The following is a 25,244-nucleotide window of genomic DNA, read 5'->3' on the forward strand; positions in this document are numbered from 1 at the left end:
CAGCAAGCTGTGAGAAAGCCCATTTCCTTGTACCCTTAACAGCATCAGACATGATGAATCTGGTTTTTGCTTGTGTGCTCTGTGTCCCCATCTTTTGGCTGAATTTGCATTTCTTGGATTCTTAGTGAGAATTAACCATTTGGGTTTTTCCTTTTTCTTTCTTTCTTCCTTCCTTTCTTCCTTTCTTTCTTAACTATTTGGCTTTACAGTTATTTTAATCTTAAAGAGATCTTTAAATATATTTTTTTAAGATTTTATTGAGAGAGCAAGAACGAGAGAGCACAAGCAGGGGGCAGGGGCAGAGGGAAAGAGAGAAGCAGAACCCCTGAGCAGGGAGCCCGATGTGGGGCTTCATCCCAGAACCCTAAGATCATGACCTGAGCCAAAGGCAGATGCTTAACTGACTGAGCCACCCAGACACCCCTCTTTAAAGATGTTTTAAATGGGTGTTAATATACAGTGAGACCCTAAAGGGGAAAAAAAGAAAAAAAAATCATTACCCTGTAGAATTCCAGAGAGTGTCAGGTAGAGATGTAGCCCCAACATCTAAAATATAATCCTAAGCCAAACCCCTCAGTCTTATAAGAAACTGATGCCAGGAGGACATTTCTGAAGAGAATAATATAAAAAAGTACAATATAGTATATTATGTAGTATATATATATGTATAGTATATACAATATAGTATAGAATGTAGTGTAGAATATCATAGACAATAGAACAATAGTTTTCTGGTTAGATGGCAAGATCTATGAAAAACGAAGAACCACCACAGAAGTTGGAGATGGCAAGAGTAGGAGACATAAAAAGAAGTAGAGAAGGATGTATCTGAGATGTTAGTGAGGACAAAGGAAGTTAAAAAAAGTTAACTAAATGAACCGTGTGTAAGTGATTGAGAAAAGAGAGACCTCAGGAAAACATGGCTAGCTCAGTAGTGGTTTGTGTTGGTGGTTATACATACCTGTCCTAGGAACCCAGTGTCCTTCTGAACTGTCACACTGGGGACACTTGTGTGTGGTACTGTGTGCCTTCTAAGGTTAATTAATACGTTCAGTCTGTGTGCTGTCTGGTGGTTCTCAAGCACTGCCTATAATATGCCTGTTTCTCTTTGTTCCTATAGGTATTAATCTTAAAATATTCAATGTTTATTAAGGCAGGGGCACAGGGAGGAGGGGCACAGGCAGGAGGGGCAGGGGTACAGGGAGAGGTTCTCAAGCAGACTTCACGCTGAACATGGAGCCCATGGTGGGGCTTGATCCTGTGACCCTAAGATCACGACCGAGTGGAAACCAAGAGTTGGATGCTTAACTGATTGCACTACCCAGGCATCCCTTAAAATAGTCAGTATTTTTAAAAGGTGGAAGACTAGAACATTGATCAAAATGCAGTTTGCATTTCTAGTTGCGGTATAGCCCTCAGGTATCAAGAAGACTTGACCTCCTGTACCAGAATTTGCTTACCATGTTTTCACAGCACACAGCCCATTTTTAGTGAGTTAATAAATATTTGCTTCTGAATATAGCTGGTATATTAAAATACTATTTTCCTATCTTAGTAAGTGGGTTGAGTATGAACCCTGTGGACTTGTTCCGAGAAGAGCCTTCTTTCTTTGGAGATAGCACAAAGGTAAATTTTAAAATCCTTTCATTAAAAAAATGAGAACCCAATTCCCTTATTTTACAAATGGGGAAACGGAGGCCCAGGACTGCTTAAGATTTGAAGACTGGATCCTGGGAGCCCAGGATCTCTACGTCTGGGAATTTTTCCCACTTACTAGTACTTCAAGATAGATCCTAAATACATGCCAGTCCAACAAGAGGTAGCTGAACCAGTAAGATTTGCTTTATGTGTTAAGGCACATGTTTCCCGATTTGTCATGTACTATGCGCTTGAAATTGTGTTTGTTGTTATGTTTTAAAAAAACAGAAGGGGCACCTGGCTGGCTCAGTCGGAAGAGCATGAGACTCCTGATCTCAGGGTCTTGGGGTTTAAGTCCTGGGATAGGTGTAGAGATGACTGCAAAAACAAACTTAAAAGGATTTTAAATAAAAAACAAATAGAAATGTTTTAGGGAGGAGTGTGTGTTAATATTTACTTCTGATATCTATGTCCCCTTAACACTATGATCTATAAAACATTCTTCCATCTCTAGCAATTGGTTTCAATTTGTGGATTTTTGCCTCTTAAATATGCTCTCAAAACTTTAATTAGGAATGTGTCTAGTCAGTATCTTAGAAACTAGCAGCTGTCTACAATAACAGTGGAAAGGTCAACCACCGAGATAGAAGTCATTTAGAAGCAGGAGTGTGGGGGCGCCTGGATGGCTCAGTGGGTTGGGCCACTGCCTTCGGCTCAGGTTATGATCTCAGGGTCCTGGGATCGAGCCCGGCGTCGGGCTCTCTGCTCGGCAGGGAGCCTGCTTCCCTTCCTCTCTCTCTGCCTGCCTCTCTCTCTACTTGTGATCTCTGTCTGTCAAATAAATAAATAAAATCTTAAAAAAAAAAAAAAAGAAGCAGGAGTGTGGGCAGCATTTGTCCTTCTGCAGGCTTGTGCCTTGCCTATGAATGTCCACGCGTCTTTTCTAGCCTACCGACAGATTGATTCCAGAAGTTCCAGCTTGCTGTCTGGGGTTTGGAATGCATTTTCCTGTGTTCCCCAGGACGGCTGGGTTACCAGAAGCCCATTAAAGTCAGTCTAATTGGCTCCATTCCGCATCCTGGCTGGGCAGTGATAGGGATGAGAGGGACCCTCTCCCCGTTCTCTTGCACCGTATACTTGGACTTGCTGTATCTGCGGCGGAGGTCAGGACATAGGCTGGTGGTAACGCCTTAGGCTGAGGAAGTAGGGGAGAAGATGGAAGGGAGAGCAGAGATGTTTTTATATAGCGAGAAGGGCCCAAGGTGTGGGATTCCAGCTGCTTGAGTGGGTTTGCCAGGATGGGGTTAGGCAGAGCAGAGATGGGACAGGCTGAGGGCTTGAAGCTTTTGCTCACGGAGATCCTGTGGGGGTGGAAAAGTTGTGGTGCCTTCTGCTGACAGGAGGACAAGGACTTAAGGCTAAGAATGGGATGTTCTGAGGAAGGGCAGGGGTTTGTGGGATGGAGTCCTGTCAGCTCAGGGTTGCCTGTATTCCTTAAAATTTACATGTACCTAGAAACCCTGATAGAGAGCGTCCCAGGTAATTAGGGGTATGTGGGTTTTTCACCTTTTTGGAAGGTATTTTGGCAAGATGACTCATAATTAAACGTGCACATATTCTTCAACTCAGAAATTCTGCTAGGAGTTTATCCTACAGGGGAATTCAAATGTGTGCCTAGAAACCTGTCCTTGGAGGTCTGTCAGAGCCGAAAGCCCCAAAACAGCATAAATGTCTACCCCTGAGGGACTGGTTGGGTCCCTGCTGTTGCTGCGTGGGTGCAGAACAGCGCCGCTGGCCTGAGAACCCGGGGACTAGACCTAGGGAGAGACAGGAGGAGGCCACTGAAAGGTCAGCGAGAAAAAGCAGCACAGAGGGGCGTCTGGAAGGACAAACCCGGCCCCTTGGGGGTTTAGGTGAGGACGGAGTCATAATACGTGTCTTGAAAACTCTAGAACTTTGACAAATTGTCCATGTTCCTTTCCATTTGAAAACTTCTATTAAAATGACAAGACATTTTATAATTATAAATAAATGTATTTAAAATTTTGGGGTAAAATTCATATAATGAGGTTTTATTTATTTATTATTTTTGTCAAGGTGTTGCAGAAGAGAAGTGCATTTTATTTTTGGGATTTTTTTACTAATAGAGACTAGACTAATCCTTTGGGTGATGAGATCTTTTTGAGATCATACAGAAATCTAATTTGTTTTGTTTTGTTTTTATTGTGTTATGTTAGTCACCATAAAATACATCATTAGTTTTTGATGCAGTGTTCCAAGATTCATAGTTTAGGTATAACACCCAGTGATCCATGTAATCTGTGCCCTCCTTAATACCCATCACCAGGCTCGCCCATCCCCCTCATCCCCTCCCCTCTAAAACCCTCAGTTTGTTTATCAGAGTCCACAGTCTCTCATGGTTCATCTTTCCCTCCAATTTCCCCCAATTCACTTTTTCTTTCCTTCTCCTAATGTTCTCCATTCTATTCCTTATGCTCCACAAATAAGTGAAGCCATATGAAAATTGACTTTCTCTGCTTGACTTATTTCACTCAGCATAATCTCCTCCAGTCCCATCCATGTTGATACAGAAGTTGGGTATTCGTCCTTTCTGATGGCTGCGTAATATTCCATTGTACATATGGACCACATCTTCTTTATTCATTTGTCTGTTCAAGGGCATCTCAGTTCTTTCCACAGTTTGGCTATTGTGGCCAGTGCTGCTATAAACATTGAGGGCATATAATGAGGTTTTAAATGAGGACTTTTCTTTGGCCACTGGGGAACGTCTTTCCTGCCCCCTGCCGCCCCCCTGCCCCATGGTTTTTAAGATGTAGTGGTAGACAGCTTGAGAGTATGTGAATTCTTCTCACACTGAAGGTAGTAAGAGGCCAAGCCTGTGTTTTGCTCCATTTTTTTTCAGGTCCCGGCCTGTGATTAATATTCAGAAAACGGTCACTGTGACACCAAGCACGATTGATCTCCGCCAGAAAACGTTCTGTGGGGCACCTAGCGGGATATGGTGAGAGCTCCCACCATATGCACAGAACGCCCTCACTTTCATATGTCTGCTTTAGGGGGACTCTATTGCTCTGAGGAGCCATGGGCAACAGTGGGACAGAAATGAGCAAGGGGACAAGGAATCTGTCAAGTGAACATAGAACATTTTACTCATCAGTGGGCAGTGGGGGGATTCGAGACCTGGGGACCATGGGGTTTTGTTTCTCTCTACTGCAGTGATACATCTTTTAAGGAATATGTGTTTGATTTTATATAGCCTCAAGGTGAAGGCCTGTTTTGAATACACTGCCAAACCCACAGGTTACAATCCTTCGATAAGTAAGTACCTAGTACCTTTAAAAATTATATGTTCTGTCCACCAGGTTGAAAGTAATGCATAAGTAACAAAAACAAAACTGCTGTGGCCAACCTTGGTTTATAAATTCTTGTATGAGGCATTCAGTGGCTCTGCTGTCTTCTCTTTAATCAGGAGGGTAAAGTGCAGGAGGGGAGAACTTTCCATTTGGTCCTTATTTGAATTTTCCAGAGCAGATGGTTTAGGACAGCAAGACTTGGCAAAATACTCATTTGCTACCACAACTGTTTCCTCCATTTCTGCCTTTGAAGAGCAACATGGAAAATTGGTTTTGCGGTTGTGAGGTGGTGGGTGGTGGTTGTAAGAGATGAGTCCCAGAGCCCAAGCTTTGTGCAGAATTGTTGGGTTAGCCTCTCCTTGCTGCGTCATCCCCTCCAGGCGGCCTCCGAGGCCCAGGACACCCACGCCACACTCCTGCGGGCGGGCTCCTTGGGGACCAGAAGGCTGGGCTTGGGATTTCAGAGCCCGGGGCTCTGCTCTGGGCTGTAGCTCCGAGACCGGCTCACCCCGCCGCACAGCAGAAACATTGGAGTCTCCATTTTCCTATCAGGAATAAAAATGTCTCTAGTAGGAATTCCTTCATAGGACTGTGGTGGAAAGCAAAGGAGATACTCTGGTGAAAGCCATCTGTCATTTGTAAGGTATTATGTGGCTTCCTTTCTTTATAATCCAAACGGGCTTTTTGGCTGCACGTTTAGACAAGGCTAATGACACTCTAATGGTGGTGATCGTCCTCAAAGCCTTCTGCGGTAGGTTTTAGTAAGAGCTATATGCTTTCAGGTGTAAGCAACCTGCTCCAGCTCCAGAGTGAAGATGGGGTCATGGGAATTTAAGGAAAGTTTTTCCCCAAAGAGTGAGGGTGATCAGATGGTCCTGGTGGCCCCGTGTGATGGCGTTGCATGCCACCAGCGGAAGCCTTCTACGGGGATAGGGTGGTCTGCAGTTTTTATTTTACCTTGATGTAATGAGTTTTCTTAAGTTTCCTTCTTGTTATGTAAAGTATTACTCTGTTTTCTTTATTAAAAAGATACTGCTTTTCATACTTCAGAATTTGGCAAATAAGTCTGTCTTCCCCCAGTTCACCCTGTGAATCCATGTAATCTGTGCCCTCCTTAATACCCTTAATACCCCCTTTTCCTATTTTAAGCCTCCATCTTCCTCTATTTTAAGCCATCCTCAGGTAGTTGCTTTGCCTCCCTGAGCTTTTTGGGCCCATCTGCAGGGCTGTCTTCTGCTCTAGCCTCTCCCAGGATCTATCCACCTTGTGGGACGTGTGCTTGGTATTGCTGTATCATGGTTTGTGCACAGGGCAGTGGTAGCCTCTCACTTGGCCTTTTGATGTGGCTGGTATTTCACTGAATACTGGAAACAGTTCTTGGGGTGGCTTTCATTGAGAAGAAAATGTCTTCTAGGCTTTCTCACACTCTGTTATCCTGTTAGTTTATTTTGTGTTATTTTTACCCAGACACCATACCTTACACTTGCCTGTTTGGATAATGGGTGTTTGACCATTGTGTTTCAAGTAGACTAGAGAGACAAGGAGAAATTGTGATTCTTTGACTAGGTGAGGAGAGGAAATGGGGAAACATTTTATTCTATGAGTCATTTACCCACACCACTCTGACCGTAGATGTGATGAAATCTCATCAGAGCCGTCCTTGTCTTCCCCTACATCAATCATTTCCATAAAATTACAGGCGTTGTTCTAGCTTTCATGTAGCATTTGATGCCCTGTGTATTAATTTCATGTTCAGTAGCTACACCATTAACCAAGGGTTTAACAACTCCGTTATCCGAGTGTTTACTGATGGCCTATCACAAATAGAACTTTTTTCTGTGAAGACATTTAAAGGGACCCTGTATTTCCTTGCCTGTACTTCCCCAGCACTGGGAAATTCTACATCAGATAGGACTTCCACCGAGCTGCATAAGTGAATCCATCTAAAATCCGTTCCCGGTGTCTGAGAATGTGAGCTTACTGTTTGATCAGGCCCTTTTAACTCGGTGGTCCTTGGTTGTGGTGTTGCCTACAGACAGATATTTATAATTGAGCCTTAATGAGTATTCTGGTTTGCCCCTTGAAAGGTCAGCAAAGGCAGCCTGCAAGGATTTTAAGATAACGTGAACTGTGGGGGGGGGGGGTCAGGGAAGGTTAGAGTGGGCTTGGTAGATAAACGGTTTTAACACACCCACACCCTCCCCTGCTTTTGCCATGAGGGGCACTCAGCACTGAGCCTTGGTCGGGTTCACTGTGGAGTTAACAGGTCATTGATAAATGGATGATGTCAAGGCTACAAGGCTAAAATGGAGGCACATTCCATTTGGCAGAAATTACTACTGAAACTGTCAGTGTTTCTAAATTTTGGTCTTGCTGTAGCTGTTGTTTTGGCGTAAGGGTAACATTCTGTGGTCTGTGTGCATGTCTCTCCGTGCACGGGTGGGTATGTGGGTGTGGTGCAATCCCTCCCACTTCCATTCAGCTGTTCTAAAATCATACTTATGGCAGGCGTTGTCCCGTTGCCGGGGAACACGGTGGCGAGCAGACTGATGGGGTCCCCGTCCACCCCTTTGCCTGGGGAAGATGGTCGGGCAGTCCCAGTGGCTAAGTGTAGTGAGTGGGGAAGTAGAATACTGTCCGATCCCCTCCGGAGAAGTCAGCGGCTTCCAAGCCCCTGAGGAAGTGATGTCTACACTGGGATCTGAAGGAGGAGTGAGTTAGGCAGTCGGGGGCAGGTAGAGAGGGCCAGGGCCCTGCTGGCGGAGGAAGAGAGTGACCCAAGCAGAGGCCCGGAGGAAGTGGAAACCTGGACATCCAAAGAGGCTTCGTAAAGCAGTTGTCTTGTGTGTTTGTGACAGACTTTGAAGCTGGTGCCGCCCCTGTCCCTCGCTGTGTGACCCTGGGCCAGGGCTCTAGCTCTGTGGGCATCCATTCCTCACCTGCAAGAAGAGGGTGTTAAAATAGATGCTCTTTAAGGCCTCTTTTGAACTCCACCGTGAATATTAGAATATGGGTGGTTCATTTTCTGTGTTTTCTGGAGAAGATTTTTTTTTTTCCCCTTGTAGCTGTCTTCTCTGACCCTATACGCACTTTGGTTTACTTCCCCTTCTAGTGGTTAGTGAGTGATTGATGAATGAATGTCAGTAATTTAGATGTTACCCCATAAAGAAACATAGTAACTCCATCCAGCAAAGAATGCATTCTAAAGCCAAGAAATGAGATTTTGATCATCCAAATCCTGGCTTGCCTCCGAGCTCCATTAGTAGAAGTAATCAAGAACAGGAGGTGTCTTCTAGGCCTTTGGAGGTCAGAAACTTTGGTGTGGGAAGACATGGCAGCTGGCAAATGGATCCTCTAGCCTTGAAAAGGAATATGTTTTACCTTTCAGTTCTTTAAAGTGAGAAGTCTCCGCCTGTTGTCAAAAGACTTCTCTATCTCTCGTATGTATTATTCCCGTTTCAGACACCTGTCCGTTATCTGTGCTTCTTAAACTTTAATGGGTCTAAGACCCACCTGATGGTCCTGTTAAAATGCAGATTCTGGTTAAGTAGGTCTGGCTGGAGCTTGAGGTTCTTAGTGCCCAGCAGATGCGAGGAGAAGCTGCCACTGCTCTCCAGGTGTGGGGCCCCGTCAGGGACAGCCTGCTGGATGCAAGTCAGTGCAGGCCTTTCAGGAGTGCCGCGTGTCCGTTCTCTTTAGTGCTCTGAGTACCTGATGTAGAGCCAGAAATCCTTGGATGCCGCTCAGAGGTTCTGACTTATTCTTGGGCTCCCCCAGGTGGCCCAATGGAAATTTAACCTCACAAACTCTTGACAGCAGCGGGCAGGAAAGGACCGCTTGATCTGAAAGGCCGTAACGTAGGCAAAATGTACATTACCGGGAAATGTGATCAGCAAGAAGGGCAGTGGGAGACATATTCTATGAGGGATTAAAATAACATCGAAGGGAACTCACTGTACTTATAGCTGAACTGTATGTGGATATACTCTGAGTTCAGAGGCTTTTGTTCATTGTATCTAGCCATTTTGGGCACGCTCGAGGCTGAAAAGGAGAGAAGGAAATCTGGACTGTCATCAAGAGTTCACTTTCGAAACCAAGGCTCTGAGGCCAAGTATACTGAAGAGCTCACTTTGACCAGGCAGAAGCAGAAGGCGTGCATGGAGGAGACCCTCTGGCTCCAGGTGAGGGCGGCCCTGCTCAGGCCGGTCGTTACAGGGGACTGAGCTGGGTTCTGTGGTGGCCTAGGGAGATCTCTGAGCCTGACACCAGCGACCTCTCATTCAGGACTGTTGGGAGCTCCCCAGGAGTGTTGATACCATACTCTGCACACTTTTCAGGAAAATATCCGAGATAAACTGCGTCCCATTCCCATAAGCGCTTCGGTAGAGATCCAAGAGCCAAACACGCGGAGGAGAGTGAATTCGCTTCCGGAAGTTCTTCCCATTCTGAATTCAAACGAACCCAAGACGGTTCACAGAGATGTAAGTTTTCTGACTTGGGTGTTGCCAAAGCTTCTGCTGTATTACGCTGCTCCATCATGTGTCTTTGAAGGGGGAGGACTGACTAGTGGTTTGCGTTTTTAAAGTCCATTCCTTTGTATCAAGTAAGCTTTTTAATATATGCAAAGTTTGTTTCAGATTGGTTTCCCAACTTAACAGTGAATATAGAAACATGTGGACTACAGTTTGGAGCCAGAGTATTGTTCTTAATGACTTCTGGCTGCTGCGGCTTACTGCGACTATAACTGGCAGAACTCATTCTCACATCCAGTTTCTCCTGTGGCCGTATGGAGAAAAATACAGTGCATTTTACCATTGAGAACATTAAAATGTAGAAAATAAACTTGTTAGTCCAGATGTTAAAATCAAGGAATATGAAATTCAACAAGGCCATGAAATAGTCACTTCGTGGCTAATGTAGCCTGTGTAGTCTTAGGAAGACCATTTCTGTGACATGCCCTGCTGTATGCCTCCTACGGGGGAGGGGGACCTATTTGCTGGTATTTAAGGTGGCTGAGGCATGAGAAAGGGTGGGGGAGCTGTGGTGTCTGGATTTGGCATTGTGTACCTGCCGTCAAAATCCAGCCGGTGCCAGAGTGTCTACTCTGTGGCTTTTGGTTCTGATGGCCCCCGACAAAGCCTCTCAGAAGCGAGTACTTACTGCTTCAGGCCTAGGACATGGCTCCTCAGTCTGCACACTGTCTTTATCGTCACAAAGTGTAGTTCCCTGTACTTTTACATACTTTTTCATAGACTTTAGATGTTACTGCTTCTCACATGACTGTTTCTTGTGGGTGTTCCCAGCTCTGTAGTCATGTTGAACACAACAAGCAAGGAACATAAATAGCAAGCAGCTATTTATTGATCAGTGTGATTGTGAAGCACCCATTAGTGCTGTGCCGTTTGTTTTCTTCACCTTAGACTGTTTCCTCTTCTGTTCAACAGAGCCCATAACCGTATCCTCATGGTCTGTTGTGAGGATTAAAGGAGTTAAAATAAGTAATCACACATGTTAGGTAGCATCATCACTACTACTGGCACTTCTTACATTATCCCTATAAAGTCGGCTGGTGGCATCCGCATATCACCAGGGACGTCCCTTGGAGTCTGAAAGGTTAGGTGACTTGCCCAGAGCCCCACGGCTAAGTGCGCGGCAGAGCCGGGTTTGGAAGGCGTTGCTGTGTGGCTGTGGGGCTCACGCTCGTCACTACACCTCGGGGGCCTGGTCAGCGTGTTCTTACAGCACTGCTCTGTTCAAGGACAGAGTTAAAAGACAATTCCCTTAAAGGCACTGGCTGCACGGCTGAGTATTTTTGAAGCTTCTGCTGTGGTAATTTTTGCACAGGGACAGGGGTATATGGAAACAGCCAGTCACTGTCCCAGTCCCCAACGGCAAGAATTGTGATGGTTTTGTTTTCACCAGAGAGAGACAAATCCTAAGAGACTCTAATCTTCAAAAACAAACTGACAGTTGCTGGAGGGGTAGTGGGTGGAGGGATCGAGTAACTGGGTGAGGGACATTAAGGAGGGCACGTGATGTAAGGAGCACTGGGTGTTCTGTAAGACTGATGAATCACAGACCTGTACTTCTGAGACAAATAATACATTATATGTCACTTAATTTGAATTTACATTAAAAAATTAAAAATAATTAATCTCCAACACAAAACAACAATGGTTTTGTTCTCCTACAGGTGCACTTCTTAAAAGAGGGATGTGGAGACGACAATGTATGTAACAGCAACCTTAAACTAGAATACAAGTTTTGTACCCGAGAAGGAAATCAAGACAAATTTTCTTACTTACCAATGTAAGAGTCACTCTGTCATCCTGGCAAAAATGACTGGCTTTGCACTGGGTTACTGAAAACATCCTGAGGTCTTTGTCATTTTTGTTTTTGTGCGTATGTGTGTGTGTTTTGTAGTCAAAAAGGTGTACCAGAACTAGTTCTAAAAGACCAGAAGGACATTGCTTTGGAAATAACCGTGACCAACAGCCCTTCCGATCCGAGAGACCCTGCAAAAGACGGAGACGACGCTCACGAAGCAAAGCTTGTGGCCACTTTCCCCGACACTCTGACTTACTCAGCATACCGAGAACTGCGGGCTTTCCCTGTAAGTGGTTTCACAGCCGCTGGGAGCAAACAAGCCAGCCCGGGGGATGGGGGGGATTCAGGCTTTTGGAGGGGGGCAAGCAATCGGAGGGTAATCTGTTTTTCTGTTACAGGAGAAGCAGCTGAGTTGTGTTGCCAATCAAAATGGCTCACAAGCGGACTGTGAGCTTGGAAATCCTTTCAAAAGAAATTCCAGTGTAGGTGATGCCTTCCCATCCCACACCGTGCCGTGTCGGGTGCCATTACAGGGTCAACACGCTTGGTCTGTGTTAATGCCTGTTTCTGTTTTTCAGGTGACTTTCTATTTGATTTTAAGCACAACCGAGGTTACCTTTGACACCACGGATCTGGATATTAATCTGAAGCTGGAAACGTAAGAATTGCTTCAACCTTTCCATTCAGAATTATTTCATGAAAACGCAGCCCGTCAATGAATTGGCTGTGCTTCTGACTCATAAAAGGAGTGTAATTGTAATGAGAAAACTGACTGTTAAAATGAAACCCTATTGTTTCCTTTTCATTTTCAGAACAAGCAATCAAGATAATTTGGCTTCAATTACAGCTACAGCAAAAGTGGTTATTGAACTGCTTTTATCGGTCTCTGGGTAAGTGTTTGTGTTTAGCATAACAAATCAGTGTTTAAAAGAACCGTTTACAATCCTCACTAAAACTGGTGTTTTTTAATTTAACAGAGTTGCCAAACCTTCCCAGGTGTATTTTGGAGGTACAGTTGTTGGTGAGCAAGCAATGAAGTCTGAAGACGAGGTGGGAAGTTTAATAGAGTATGAGTTCAGGGTAAGTTTCAGCAGTTAGTCTTTTTTATTCTATATATCAAAGGCGAACATCTACTGTATATGTTAATATATGTAATGTAATTTTAGTAAATGTGGATATGTAGCTTTAATATGTAATAGCAACATTAATAAAAATAAGCATGATAAATCCTCAGTTAAAAGTGAGTTCACCAATGTTTATATCACATACCGGCTTACAGTAGAAGTTTTGTCCTTCAGAATGGAGAACACAACTATCATTCGACATGGGACTTGTTCAAAATCCAGTTTAGTTTTTGTGTATAAGCGATGTAGGGACAAAGGAATACCCCGCCCCTCTCTCTCCCCAGAGTCTGTCTGTAACACACAAATCTCAAAATAGTTGATATCTGGCTTTAGACTGTGTTGGGATTTCTTTCTTCCGTTGTGAGGTCCTCTCTCTTACGGCGTATGGTTAATGTTCCTTCACATTTTACAAGCCCGGTGCCGGTGAGGAAGCATTTCTAAGCAAGAATCACAGTGACTCTCAGTCCAGTTGGGTGAACATGAGGGCATGGTGCGGAGGGGGCTTGTGACTCATCTGTGGGTTTGGGTCTGCGTGGCTCAAATCAGCCAAGACAGCCCAGTGGCTGTGTCTGAGATGGCAAGAATGCACCCACCCCTGACTCCAGCAGGATGGGGGGCTGAGTTCTGCTTGGGGTGTCTCTCAGCATTGTAGACACAGCTGGGATAAGTGGTGGTGGCAGAGGTGAGGACGCCTGCATGGGTGTGGCTGCCACCGGTGGCCCTGGGTGCCACAGCGGTCCTGCCCCACACACAGAGCTCACTCCTCATTTGGCTTCTGCCTAGGAAGCTGCTCTGTTCCCGGCTTGAATCCTGATTCATGGCCTTTGTAATGGTTTTATTCCCACTCTCAGTTGCTACCCAACCACCGTCCCCTGCCCTCCCTTGTGGTAGCGGACTGAGGTGACTTCATTTTTGCATAAGGAGGGGCTTCCTAGAAGCAGATTGCTGGCGGGTTGCCACAGGCCACACTCCTCTACAGGGCCCAGGAGGTTATAGAGCGACTCGCAGACCCCGCCACCTTCCGGGTCGGGAGCAGATTCTCTTGCTCACAGGAGTTGCCGGGTTGAAGGAGCAGTCCTCCATCTCTGACCTTTCCTAGGCCTGCATCTCTGCTGTGGGCGCCGGGCTCTCTGCAGTCCAGCTCTGGAGCCTGTACTTTTCATCATAGGGTCATGCTTTTTCTCCCTGGCTGCAGGAGTGGCTATTTAATTTTAGATTGAGAGACTTACACGGGGATATAATACGTGTTATTTTCTTACAGGTAATTAACTTGGGGAAACCTCTTAAAAACCTTGGCACGGCAACCTTGAACATCCAGTGGCCAAAAGAAATTAGCAACGGCAAATGGTTGCTTTATTTGGTGAAAGTAGAATCCAAAGGATTGGAAAAGATTGCTTGTGAGCCACGAAGTGAAATAAACTTCCTGAACCTCAAGGTACATCGATTTACCCTGCATCTCTGTAGCACATATAAGGAAAGCGAACTTCTGTGGGGGAACATCCTTAATTTCCCGAGGAAAAGTGACATAGTGGTGTGCTGACTTCTCTGGTGTCACATCTTCTGTCATAGTTGAATAACCAAGTCAGGCTGAGGATTTCTGCTGATCAGCTGCCATGATGGCACATCAGTCTGACCCAGGGCTTGTTGAAGGAAATGATGTTTTCTGAAGTTTTGGACCCAGTATAACCTATAAACAGAACTGGGATATGCGTCTGGGGTGGGCCAGTCAGTGTTCACCCCCCATAGAACCAAACTCATTATAGAAGAGATTGGCACGTTAGCAAGAGACCTTCAAAGCTTTCATTCTTATTTATTTTTTAAAAAAGATTTATTTATGAGAGGGAGAGAGAGAGCAAGTACACAGAGAGAGCAGGAGAAGCACACTGCCCGCTGAGCAGGGAGCCAACATGGGGCTCGATCCCAGGGCCCCAGGATCATGACCTGAGCCAAAGGCAGATGCTTTACTGACTGAGCCACCCAGGTGTCCCTCGTTCTTATTTTTTAAAATAGTAAATATTTATAAGTGTTGATTGTGCCTCAGGCACTATGCTAAAATAAACATTTTATTTGCTTTTTCTCATTTCATCCCCTTGATAGTTCTTTGAGGTATTTTTTCTTATCCCTACCATTTCACAGATGAGAGAAGAGAGATTCAGAGAGATTAATGTTTTAAGACTCCCTCAGCAGTTATGAGGCTGATTCTGCATCCGAGCTCTGCTTTGTTTTCAAAGCCTATACTCGTAACTGCATGTGCTGCTGCACGCTGACAGTCCTGGTTTATCATACGCTCCAGTGTGACCATCTGCTTAATTACCGTGTGTCTGTTTCTTCTCTTCTGGTTTTAATCCTCGTGTTGAGGGCTGACTTTCAGTAGATCGCAGTGAGGGAGCTCCTCTGTTTAAGTGATGGTGTGCTCTGTGTTCACTGTTGGCAGCTTCTAGAAGGATCTTCTGTTCATCAACTGAAAAACAAGATGGTCCATGATTCTTAATCCATCTTAAGGAAAATGCTATCTTAAAACTCCTTAGTGGATTAGTTTTCTACTTTGAATAAGTCACATACCAGTTCTTTTGCTTTTTTCTGTTTGTCGGTGTCATTTATTTATTCAAGATGTGCTGACTTTTTACCATGCGTCAGTTACCAAGCTGGGCGCTAGGGACATAGGGATGAGACTTGATGCCTGATCTCAGGCTGCTCAGTTTGGTGAGGAGACAGAAGAGCAAAGAAAGTGTGCTTTCTCCTCGCCTGAGTTTTAAAAGTCAGAGTGAAAATAATAAACTACTTCAGTCAATGAACTTGGAAGGAGATTGAAACATTTGTAGATTTTACACTTATTTCTGTGGCTTTGGTGACAGGAGATGGGGAGATATTAATTGTTGATGATGTGAATTTGGCATCATTTGGGAGAGGTGCCCAAGAGGTCTAGGCAGTGGTGACCGTTACATTCAGTAGAACTGTTTTGGATATAATTTCTTTTCAGGAGTCTCACAACTCAAGAAGGAAACGGGAAATTGCTGAAAAACAGATAGATGATAGCCGAAAATTTTCGTTATTTGCTGAAAGAAAATATCAAACCCTTGTAAGTATTTTTCAATAGCCGTGACTCAATTGGACAAGATGGTGGCAGGAAGGTCTTCCCCTGCCAACACTGTTGGATTTTTTTTTATTATTTTAATTTTTTGTTTTATTTTAATTTTTAAAGATTTTTATTTATTTGACAGAGACACAGCAAGAGAGGGAACACAAGCAGGGGGAGTGGGAGAGGGAGAAGCAGTCTCCCTGGTAAGCAGGGAGCCCGAGGCAGGGCTCGATCCCAGAACCCCTGGGATCATGACCTGAGCCGAAGTCAGGCACTTAACGACTGAGCCCCCTGGGCCCCCAGTCTGTTGGGTTTTAACTACCATCCTTTTCTCTCCAGAACTGCAGCACGAACGTGAACTGCGTGAACATCAGCTGCCCGCTGCGAGGGCTGGACAGCAAGGCTTCTGTTGTTCTGCGCTCAAGGTTATGGAACAGCACGTTTCTAGAGGTTCGGCCCTGCCACGAGGCTGTCCCCTGGAAATCATTGGCCATCTCGTAGAACGTTTCTCACTTCCTTGACACATTTGCTAACTTTGTCTCCGAACAGGAATATTCCAAAATGAACTACTTGGACATTCTCGTGCGGGCTTCCATCGATGTGGCCGCCGCCGCCGAGAACATCAAGCTGCCAAACGCAGGCACTCAGGTGAGCGGCTTCCCCACCTTCACACAGCTCAGAGCCCAGCAGGCTCATGGCATGTGTGGCCAGCTATAGTTAGTAGAAAAGATCTCTTCCTATATGAACCCAGGCTTGAATCTTACAAAGTCAGTCCCTGGTTATGCCCCTTGGGATAAGTCCCAAATAAGTCCTCATTCTCAGCCACATAATAGCCTTTGGAATAACGGAAGGAAACTGGCATGGCCCTGGGATGGGTCTCTCATTCTGTTCAGAGCAAAGCCTCCAGCCTTTCAGGTACCCGTCAGGCCAGGTGCTTTCCTTCCTGGGCTGGCCCTAGTCGGGCAGTGTTACTCCTGGGTGGGCAGAGCACGGATGCATGATCTGCCTAGTTTGGCTCGCCCTGAGGTCCTTCCCTCCAGACACAGTGGCCCCACACTGCTCTCAGTCAGCCTAAGACTGGGTTTTTCCAGTGTACACAGGAGATTGTGTTTGTACTTCCAGCAGCTGTGTTTCTGTTCTGCTGAAATTTGCAAGTGTTTTCAACAGGATGTGTTGTCAAGAGATAGCTCCCATATCCCATCCTTGACCAATTTTTTAAAAATTCTAAATGCATGCCTTTAAATGTAAACCTCACATTTTAGGTGGATTGTTTGTGGCCCATTGTTTCAGTTCACAAAGTAGTGATGAGTCTTGACCATTTGACCTCTCTGAGCTTTCTTCTGCTGCCAGCTTTATCATTTTCAAAGCTGGGAAGCACAGCTTCTCTGTCCTCATCCAGGCAGTTTAGAAAATACTGAACAGAACTGGGAGCAGTGGCGGGGGGCACACTGGGAAGGGTTCCTTGTTTGGGGGGAGGGGGTGTGGAGCCCAAAGGGCCTTGTGTCATGCTCTTGAGATCTAATGCCTGCATGTCATGTGCCAGAATGTTTTGTAAAAGAGACTGAATGGAGAGAAAGGTGGTCACTTACTATTCTCCAGCTGATCTCCTGATGTGCCTATGGACGGGTTCTGGCTTCGGACATTGAGCCGGCCGAAAGCGCAGTGAGCCTCCTGAGCACTGGCTTCTGAAGACAGCGATCCCTGGCTGTTCAAGTATATTATTCACACCTGAAGACATTTGTCTGGAGCAAATGCTAACCTGGGCGGGATGCTGGGACAAGGGTTAAAAAATCAGGACCGTTCCAGACTTAACCATACATCTGGTTACCCTAGCCTTAGATGCTCTCTGCCTGCTACTCCAGCCCACCTCCCCGCCTCTTACCAATAAGGCATCATAAGGGATCGTCACCCAAGCCAGAGCCTCCCTGAGAAGCTCTTCTCTTCCCCTCTGACCTAGGCAGTGGTCATAGCATTCTGTAACTTGAAACCGACAACCTGGAGAATCACTGGGTATTTAAGAGTTGGAAGAACACCACACTCTCGAGAGGGTAGGGACAGGAAGGGACAGACATTAATAGCACCTTAATAAAAGGTCTGCAGTTTACTGGACTTTTTATCTGTGTGTAGTCCTGTAAACCTCAGAATGACGAGGTAGATGGACTCATTTTCCAAAAAAGGAAGCAGGCACAGCGGGAGATGCCAGTGCGGTCCTGTATGGAAACCTGTAAACCCATCTGGTTTCAGGGCTCCTGTTCTTAACTCTGTAAGTCCCCAGATCTCAAATTCAGATGAGAAAACAATCCAAGGAAGGTTATCTCTCCTTCAAGGTCACAGTACTGGCAGACATGTGGAGGGGAGACCAGACGGTGGGCTCCTAAGTCCTCCTCGGGTGCTCTTGTTGGCTGGAAGATGATGGAACGGGGGTGCTGGTAACCAGTCTAGCGGCTGGGTCACACAGGAAAGTGAGGCTCTCTTGGGCCTTTCATGTTGGGGCTTGGAGAACTCATGCCTGCTCATGGGAGTTGGGATCCCTGCTGTGATCCTCCTTGGTTTAATAATTGGTAGGTACGTGAGTGGATCAATGTCTTGTATCTAGAGTGCATTTATTTTGAAGAGAGAGACATTTTCTTGCCTCTAGTCTTCTGGCACCTCTTCTCTTGACTGATTTCTGAGTGACAACAGCTCCCATGTTCTCCCTATAGGTTTCTTCAGTATTTTAAAGTGTACTTTTTCTGGGCCCAAAGATTTAAGCTTGATTCAAGTGTTACAGTGCTTTCCTTTCTTATTCCCTCACTTATTTGGGGTTTCAGTTCTGTCTTTATCTTGGTTCCTCTGTCCTTTCCAGCCCAAAGATCATCTTTCTTTGGAGAGAGAAGCGAGGAGGTGGGGTTATTCAGCCTTATCTTTTGGTCTTCATATTAAAACTTCCCCTTGCTCTTACTCTACTCCTGGCTTTAAAAGAGAAGAAAAAAAAAAAACCTTTTTGTTTCCTTTATAACCCAACAATTTTAAGAGTTTTGTGTTCACTTCTTAATATGAACATTTTAGTACATTGTTAGAACAAAGTCCAATAGAACTGGTCTCCTAACTAAACCAGATAAAATGGTTACATTTTAGCACCAGTGAAATCCATCTGGTTTATAAGCACTTACTAAGGACACACTGTGTGCCTTCCCTGCATGAATGATAGAGAAGCAAAAGTAATAAGATTCGCCTTGTGAACTGTTAAGAATTTCATGATTCATGGTGAACCAGGAGATAATTGTTGAATTGAGCTGAGGAACGAATTGTTTATTAGTTGTATTTCTATATCCCCCACTTCATTCCTAAGGAAGTTGGAAAGAGTATCTGTTTCCTGGATGCCAGAGATGAGAAAATATGGTAGGTGAAAAACACAGCATTCTTTAGGGAAATGTGATTTTCTTCTTTTGGCTCTAAATGTGGAGAATTTGAGATATGGATCCTTTTATAAGATGAGTTTCTGATATGAGGAACACTCACTAAGGGAATGAGGTCTTTAACATAGCTTTGTGAAAGACATGAAAATACCTTCACGGAGTGATTTCTTACACTGATGTGCAGTAAGAATAGAGGGTATGACGTTAGAGTGATTCAGGGCAACGATTCTGGCAGCGAGCAAGTGAATGAGGGGTAAGCCCTGCTCACTCACGATCGCACTGACTCATCAGCAGACCTTTGGCCCCATTTCCCCTTCATGGGCACATGATGGATGAGGTTCACATGCATAGATCATCCCTATGGAAATGCCTAGATTTTAAATCTAGGCACCCCCCCCCATTGTTTTTGGAGTTGGAGTAATTGCTACTCACCTCAACCTGTCACTGTCCATTAACAACAGCTGCTGTGGCAAGATCTGACCAGGCCTCCCAGAGCTCCCCTGACCCTATGCTGAGGCTCTATCCCCCTTTATTCCCAGTCCCTGCTGGAGAAAGACCATCCTACAGGAACAAAACTTTAGTTGACAGTTTCAGGAAACAAAATCTTGGCTGACTGGCCTTCCTCCCTTTTGTGGACTACAGTGTGGCCTTACACCCAGCCTGGGTTTGCGGAGCCCGTCTGCCCTTTAAGTGTGTGGCTCTGCCCCTGGCTTCAGTCCTCTGTCTTTGATGCCCAGTGAGTTGTTCTAAAAGGCTCCCAAATCTGGTTTGAATGGTAGCCAGACTTGGGGCTAGATCTCCCAGCTGGATTTCCATACACAGTCCTCCCCCCCCCCCCATACTGTTGGATTGCTGCCATTTATAGGAATGATTTTCCCTATTACCAGCCATTTGAAAGGCTCTGGTATGCGGTCTGATTATAAAAGCTGATTCCCCTGCCATGGACCATTCTCTACTCTCCACTTCCAGGTTTAACAGAGCTTAGGCTTAAAAATGAGGATGGCCCTTCCAGGTTGTCCCCTTGCCCCCAGGACGTACTCTATGCTTCCTTCTACTAGATAGGCAGAATAAGTGATAGGGAGCTGGCTCATTAGTGGTTTTGTTTGGGTTCACAGTAGGGAGGCTTACTGATCCCAAGTGCCCTCTTTTATCACTGTTTCCACTGTTCTTCCCATTTCGTGGATGCCCCTGTGCTAGACCTCGTCATCTCAAGAAAGGGTTGTTCTAGCTTAAAGCTGGGGTGCCTGTCGGGCGAAGGGTGGTGAGGGGAAGTGAGCCACGGGGCACCCCTTCCCTGGGGGTAGGGCTGGCTGCCAGTTTGGGCCAAACCTCACTGAGAGCATAACAGGAAACACAGTAGCTGATAAAGGTGTTGGAGTCAGGAGAGCAGGCTGAAAAGGACTTCTTCGTTCTTAAATGTTCCAAGAAAAGCAGTTCTCTTTCTTCAGAGTATATTCTAAAGTCAGATGAGTTGAGAGGCTGTTTTCTAGTATAAGTAGAAAAGGAAGTATTTTAATGAAGACTTTTTGTTTATCAAAGCAGAATGTTGGCAGATATGGAAGCCTTTTTAGGCAGCATCCGGGACTAACAGTACTGGACTGAAACCACTTCTCAGAACTTAATGGCTCGCACTTTTTGTTTATCCTTCACTTTACATTCTCTTAAGTCAGAAATACCAGAAACTTCAAACTGGAAGCTCGCTAATCTATTGGCTTATGAAATCCTATTTGTAGCAAACACCAGGTCTTTCAGGAGCTTTGAAAAATAGTCTCCTGGAATTATGGAAATCCACTAAAGGCACAGAACCGAGTTGTTGCAAATTGCCAGAAGCAACTTTTTAGATTTCTGAATAAACACCACTTCTGTTTAATTGATATTTGCCAACTATCAAATGTCTAGAGCTTAGGCTTCTCATCAGCTACTGTTTACAGCTCGAAGTCACCTCTGAAAGGGTCTGCTCTATCCAAATACACTGTTGGAGAGCATGCACCAGGCCGTTTAAGGAAGTCTTCTTGTGCCTGACGGTCCTTCATTAGACATCCTAAGGGGAAGTTACCGTGGTATCAGCACTATAGCTCCGTCCCTGTTTTTATTTTTCACAACAACTTTAAAGTCCAAGTGAGGAATATAGGTTAATTCTACATAAAATGGCCCCTTTATTTCCACTACTGAAAACGAAAAGCGAAGGTGATCGTTCTCAACAAGATGCCAGGTTATACAGATGAAGCAAGATGGGCTGTATATTGATGATTGTTGAATGTTGGAGATGAAAAAAAGTGCTTTATTATACAATTACTTTGATTCAATACAAAAGTTTAAAAAGGATGAGTTACCAAAAAAAATATTAATAATAACTTTGTCAAAACACAGTCCAGCATTTTCCAGGTTCTGGGAAAAGATCTCACATCAGAAAGGCATCTCATTCCTCCACAGGCTGCATTGTTCAAAATGTGTCTGGAAGCAGACTTGGAACTATAAACTCCTGGTATTCTCACTTGCCTTACAGTGGCGCTTGCTTTTATGCCCCATAGATTCGTGTGACTGTGTTTCCCTCCAAGACCGTCGCTCAGTACTCAGGAGTACCGTGGTGGATTATCCTAGTGGCTATCCTCGCTGGGATCCTGATGCTGGCTCTCTTAGTATTTATACTATGGAAGGTAAGTCCTATTTGGCATTTGAGTTCTAACAACCTAATTTTTATCTCTTGCTTTTTAAAAGAGTGAATTTACACTGATAGAATCTGTGTATTCCTTTGTATTGCTTCCCTTTTCTCAACATTTCATTATGAAACTTTGCCAACATGAAGCAAACTTGAGAATTTTATGATGAACACCCGTATATTTCCTCATACCTGAAATTTAAAAGTATTTGTATATTATAAGGAGTTTCTTAAATAAATTTTGGTGTTTATCACATAACTTAGCAAGTTTGGCAAATACCAATTTAAAAAACGTTACCACTTCAGCATTTTCTTTATATAAAATTCTGAATCAAAGCCAGATTGTTGGCTGTCACATTAATCTGAACTTGTATCCTTGTTAATTTCATCTTTTGTAAAGAAATGTTCACGGTAGCCATGGGGGCTTGTGAAAGCTGCAACTAGATTAGGAACAGAAAAGCAAGAAATTCGTAACTCCATTGCAAGGGGGTCCTCACTGCATCTCTCAAACAAGATCCGGGTTTAATAGGATATTCTTCATTAGAATTTGGTCCTGCAAGTAAAATTAGTATCTTCTCCTGGATTTCTGCCAATAAACAGTCTATATTATAAAAATGTATGTATGAGATGGATGCATACTTTTGTTGGCAAAGATTATGACCCATAGTTTGGATTATTCTAAGTGACTAATGAAGGTTCATAGTCCCTTATCGACAACTACAAATTGCAGAAAACTCTGAAAGCTGAAAGTTCATAATGACTTACTTGGCCGCAGAACTGGACTACATGTGAAGAGAAGCTATTTGTATTCTTTATCCTTTATTTAATGGTTCTGCTGTGAAACTAATAATGTTTTGGTTAGAGTAGTTTTATGCATGCAACATATTACTTTTCTAAAATGCCAAAATTCTAGATTTCCACACCTCTCTGGTCCAGAGGATTTTGAATTAAATGATTATAAACCTCTACCAACAATCTCTAGGATTAGACCATCTTTATCCTTTCCCTTGGATCCAAGAGTATAACTGACAGATTCAGATACTGTCACTTTCAAATATTGGGGATTTTTTTGGTATGTTATTTTTCCAAACAACTGCCTTTTACCAGTCTGAGTGAGTTTTCTGGTGTTCCTCAAATGTGTGATTTGGAGGTTGGTGACTGTCTCCTTCCTTGCATTGCAAGACTCCTCCCTGCATTGGGTACTGGCCAGTTTTACTGCTGACATCCCCTCCGGGCAGCCGGTTACTCTGGTCAGCACAGCCAGCAATAGGAGATGCTCTGAAAATTATTCTGTATCAAAAACTAAATTTGAAATTTAGTATTTGAGGATGGCTTTTGTGTGCTTTCTGGAGGAGGTCACAAGGATAGTCTTCTTCAGAGCAGGTCCTACTGGCAGTCTTTAATGAGGATGAGACATAGCTGTGGGGTGAGAATTAAAAAACACCCAAGCTCTATAATTTTAGGCAAATCATTTCATCTTCCTGGGGCACTGGTTTGCTTTCGATTTTTAGTGAGTGGACTGGACTAGATAATCTCATGGGTTGTTTGTAGCTCTAAGGTATCCAGAACTCACAAGTGAACCCTAATCAACCTCCTATGAGCCCTACACGAAGACCACTTTTATTACTTTACTGATACTCTTCTTTCTCAAGATAAATGATGCCTTTTCATGTATTAAAATCATGGAGCTTAAGGGCCATAAAGGACTCCAGTTCAGTGGCCATTAAACCGGGTTTTACACATCCACGTAGGTGCCAAGATTAAGCTAGGGTGGTGCAGCTAGGGCCAATATCCCCGCTTCAGCCAGAGTCATTCTGATGTTATGTGCTTTATTTCTTTATTTGACACAGAGAGAGAGAGAGACAGTGAGAGAGGGAATACAAGCAGGGGTCATGGGAGAGGGAAAAGCAGGCTCTCGATCCCCTGACCCCGGGATTATGACCTGGGTTGAAGGCAGACACTTAATGACTGAGCCACCCAGGCACCCCTGATGTTATCTGCTTTAAATACTAGGATATTGCAGAGGGTTTTGTTTGGAGGTAAAGAGGAAAGTCCTTCCTTCAGGCTGGTCTAGTCACCTTCATTTTGCCAACAAGGATGCTCATGCCTGTGGATGGTAAGAATGCTGCCAGACTGGAAGCAGGACAAGGACACTTGGTTCCCTATCGACCGCATGTGTTACTGCAAGTTGGCTGGGTGTGGTCACTGTGTATTAGATGGAGGGAGTCACAAGTAGACATCAAGATAAAGGGTAAAACTATGATAACGGAGCCATTATGAAGCTGTACTAGCCAGCGGGACACATGTGGCTACTGAACACTTGGCATGTGGCTGTTGCCATGCAGGTGTTTTTGATTTAACTTTGAAATACCCACATGTAGTTCGTAGTTACCATGCCGTACAAAACATCTAGATTTTCACTTTAACGAGTGGCCAGACTAGGAAGCAGAGTTTTCCAGGAGGGCAGACTTACTTGACCAAGCTGATTCCAAAGGGTAGTTCTACAGCCTTACAAACAAGAAAATAGAAAAAGTCCTCCCTCGTTGAATGAAGGAAATTATAGTAAAAAGGGGAATTACATCTCTGTGATGATTGAGAGTGACCTAACCTAAGGAGCACAGGTTCCTACCATTTAGCGATTACCTGGTGTGTTAGAATTTGGGAACATAACAGCTGTCATTCTTTCATGATGGTGTATTCGAATTTATATTACGATTTACCCACAAATACAAAGTCCTCAAGTACACAGCAGTTGTTCCATGAAACTTCCTGTGAAAGGCAGAAAAATGTCGTATCTATTTTATTTGGATTTATGCTAAGTCTAGATCATCTTTGTCACAGAAAAACTGCAGAAATCAATCTTTTGCCTATTTTAGAGTTCATATTCTCCTGCATGAAGAAACCACCCAAAGCTATAATCAGAAGGATATATGATTTTCCTTTTAGGATGATTTTTTTTGTCCTCTGGATGTTGGTTACAGATGGAAAAACCAATTAGCGAATTAATGTCATCCGGTTTAAGTATCAGACCAGAGACCCATGGTAATCAGGTCGGTTTGGTGGCTGTTCACTTCTGGTTGATCCATAAGTGGGCTCTTTGTAACAAGCTATTGGTTGATCCCTAAGTGGTCTCTTTGTAACAAGCCATAACTATAAAACAGATTACAATCTGAGATTTTTCTTTTGTTTCTCTCTTATACACAAAACTGTAAAACTGACTAAATACCTTGCTTCCTTATAGTGTGGTTTCTTCAAGAGAAATAAGAAAGATCATTATGATGCCACCTATCACAAGGCTGAGATCCATGCTCAGCCGTCTGATAAAGAGAGGCTTACTTCTGATGCATAGTATTGATCTACTTCTGTGGTAATTGATCAATGTTTTTTCATTGCTAGCTGTGGGACCTGCTATGGTTGTGGTGGCTAACTTTAAGAGCAACAGCTTGCTGTGTGTGTCCCATTAACAGATGTTTCCAAATGTCCACACTGGCTTGCCTTGCTTGGATTTGTTTTATTTCACTTGAAAGCTCAGTTTTGTTTGTGTTTTAGAAATGCACAAAGAATCTTTTATTGCAGGTGAGTTATTTTGTGTTGTTAAATGTCACCCACAGCAATGAAGATGATTGGACTCTATGTACACACAAA

At 44.2% G+C, this 25,244-nt stretch overlaps 1 protein-coding gene across 2 annotated transcripts in view; it reads left to right on the forward strand.

Annotated features, from left to right (window-relative positions):
- ITGA6 (integrin subunit alpha 6) overlaps nt 1-25,244 on the forward strand; it is a 77,758-nt gene that overhangs the window by 48,402 nt on the left and 4,112 nt on the right. The window contains exons 10-25 of one of the 2 annotated variants that reach the window (XM_059394169.1): nt 4,562-4,660; nt 4,916-4,977; nt 9,033-9,193; nt 9,350-9,493; nt 11,206-11,321; nt 11,436-11,625; nt 11,738-11,821; nt 11,918-11,997; nt 12,152-12,229; nt 12,317-12,419; nt 13,725-13,898; nt 15,444-15,542; nt 15,882-15,992; nt 16,092-16,190; nt 21,472-21,597; nt 24,841-24,966. In XM_059394169.1, the coding sequence (XP_059250152.1) occupies nt 4,562-4,660; nt 4,916-4,977; nt 9,033-9,193; nt 9,350-9,493; nt 11,206-11,321; nt 11,436-11,625; nt 11,738-11,821; nt 11,918-11,997; nt 12,152-12,229; nt 12,317-12,419; nt 13,725-13,898; nt 15,444-15,542; nt 15,882-15,992; nt 16,092-16,190; nt 21,472-21,597; nt 24,841-24,948 (1,834 nt within the window). In that variant the 3' untranslated portion in view covers nt 24,949-24,966. The remainder of the gene's footprint in view (nt 1-4,561; nt 4,661-4,915; nt 4,978-9,032; nt 9,194-9,349; nt 9,494-11,205; nt 11,322-11,435; nt 11,626-11,737; nt 11,822-11,917; nt 11,998-12,151; nt 12,230-12,316; nt 12,420-13,724; nt 13,899-15,443; nt 15,543-15,881; nt 15,993-16,091; nt 16,191-21,471; nt 21,598-24,840; nt 24,967-25,244) is intronic. The other variant, XM_059394167.1, reaches the window with a different exon arrangement.

This window comes from Mustela nigripes, chromosome 3, assembly GCF_022355385.1.
Source record: "Mustela nigripes isolate SB6536 chromosome 3, MUSNIG.SB6536, whole genome shotgun sequence".
Lineage (NCBI taxonomy): Eukaryota > Metazoa > Chordata > Mammalia > Carnivora > Mustelidae > Mustela > Mustela nigripes.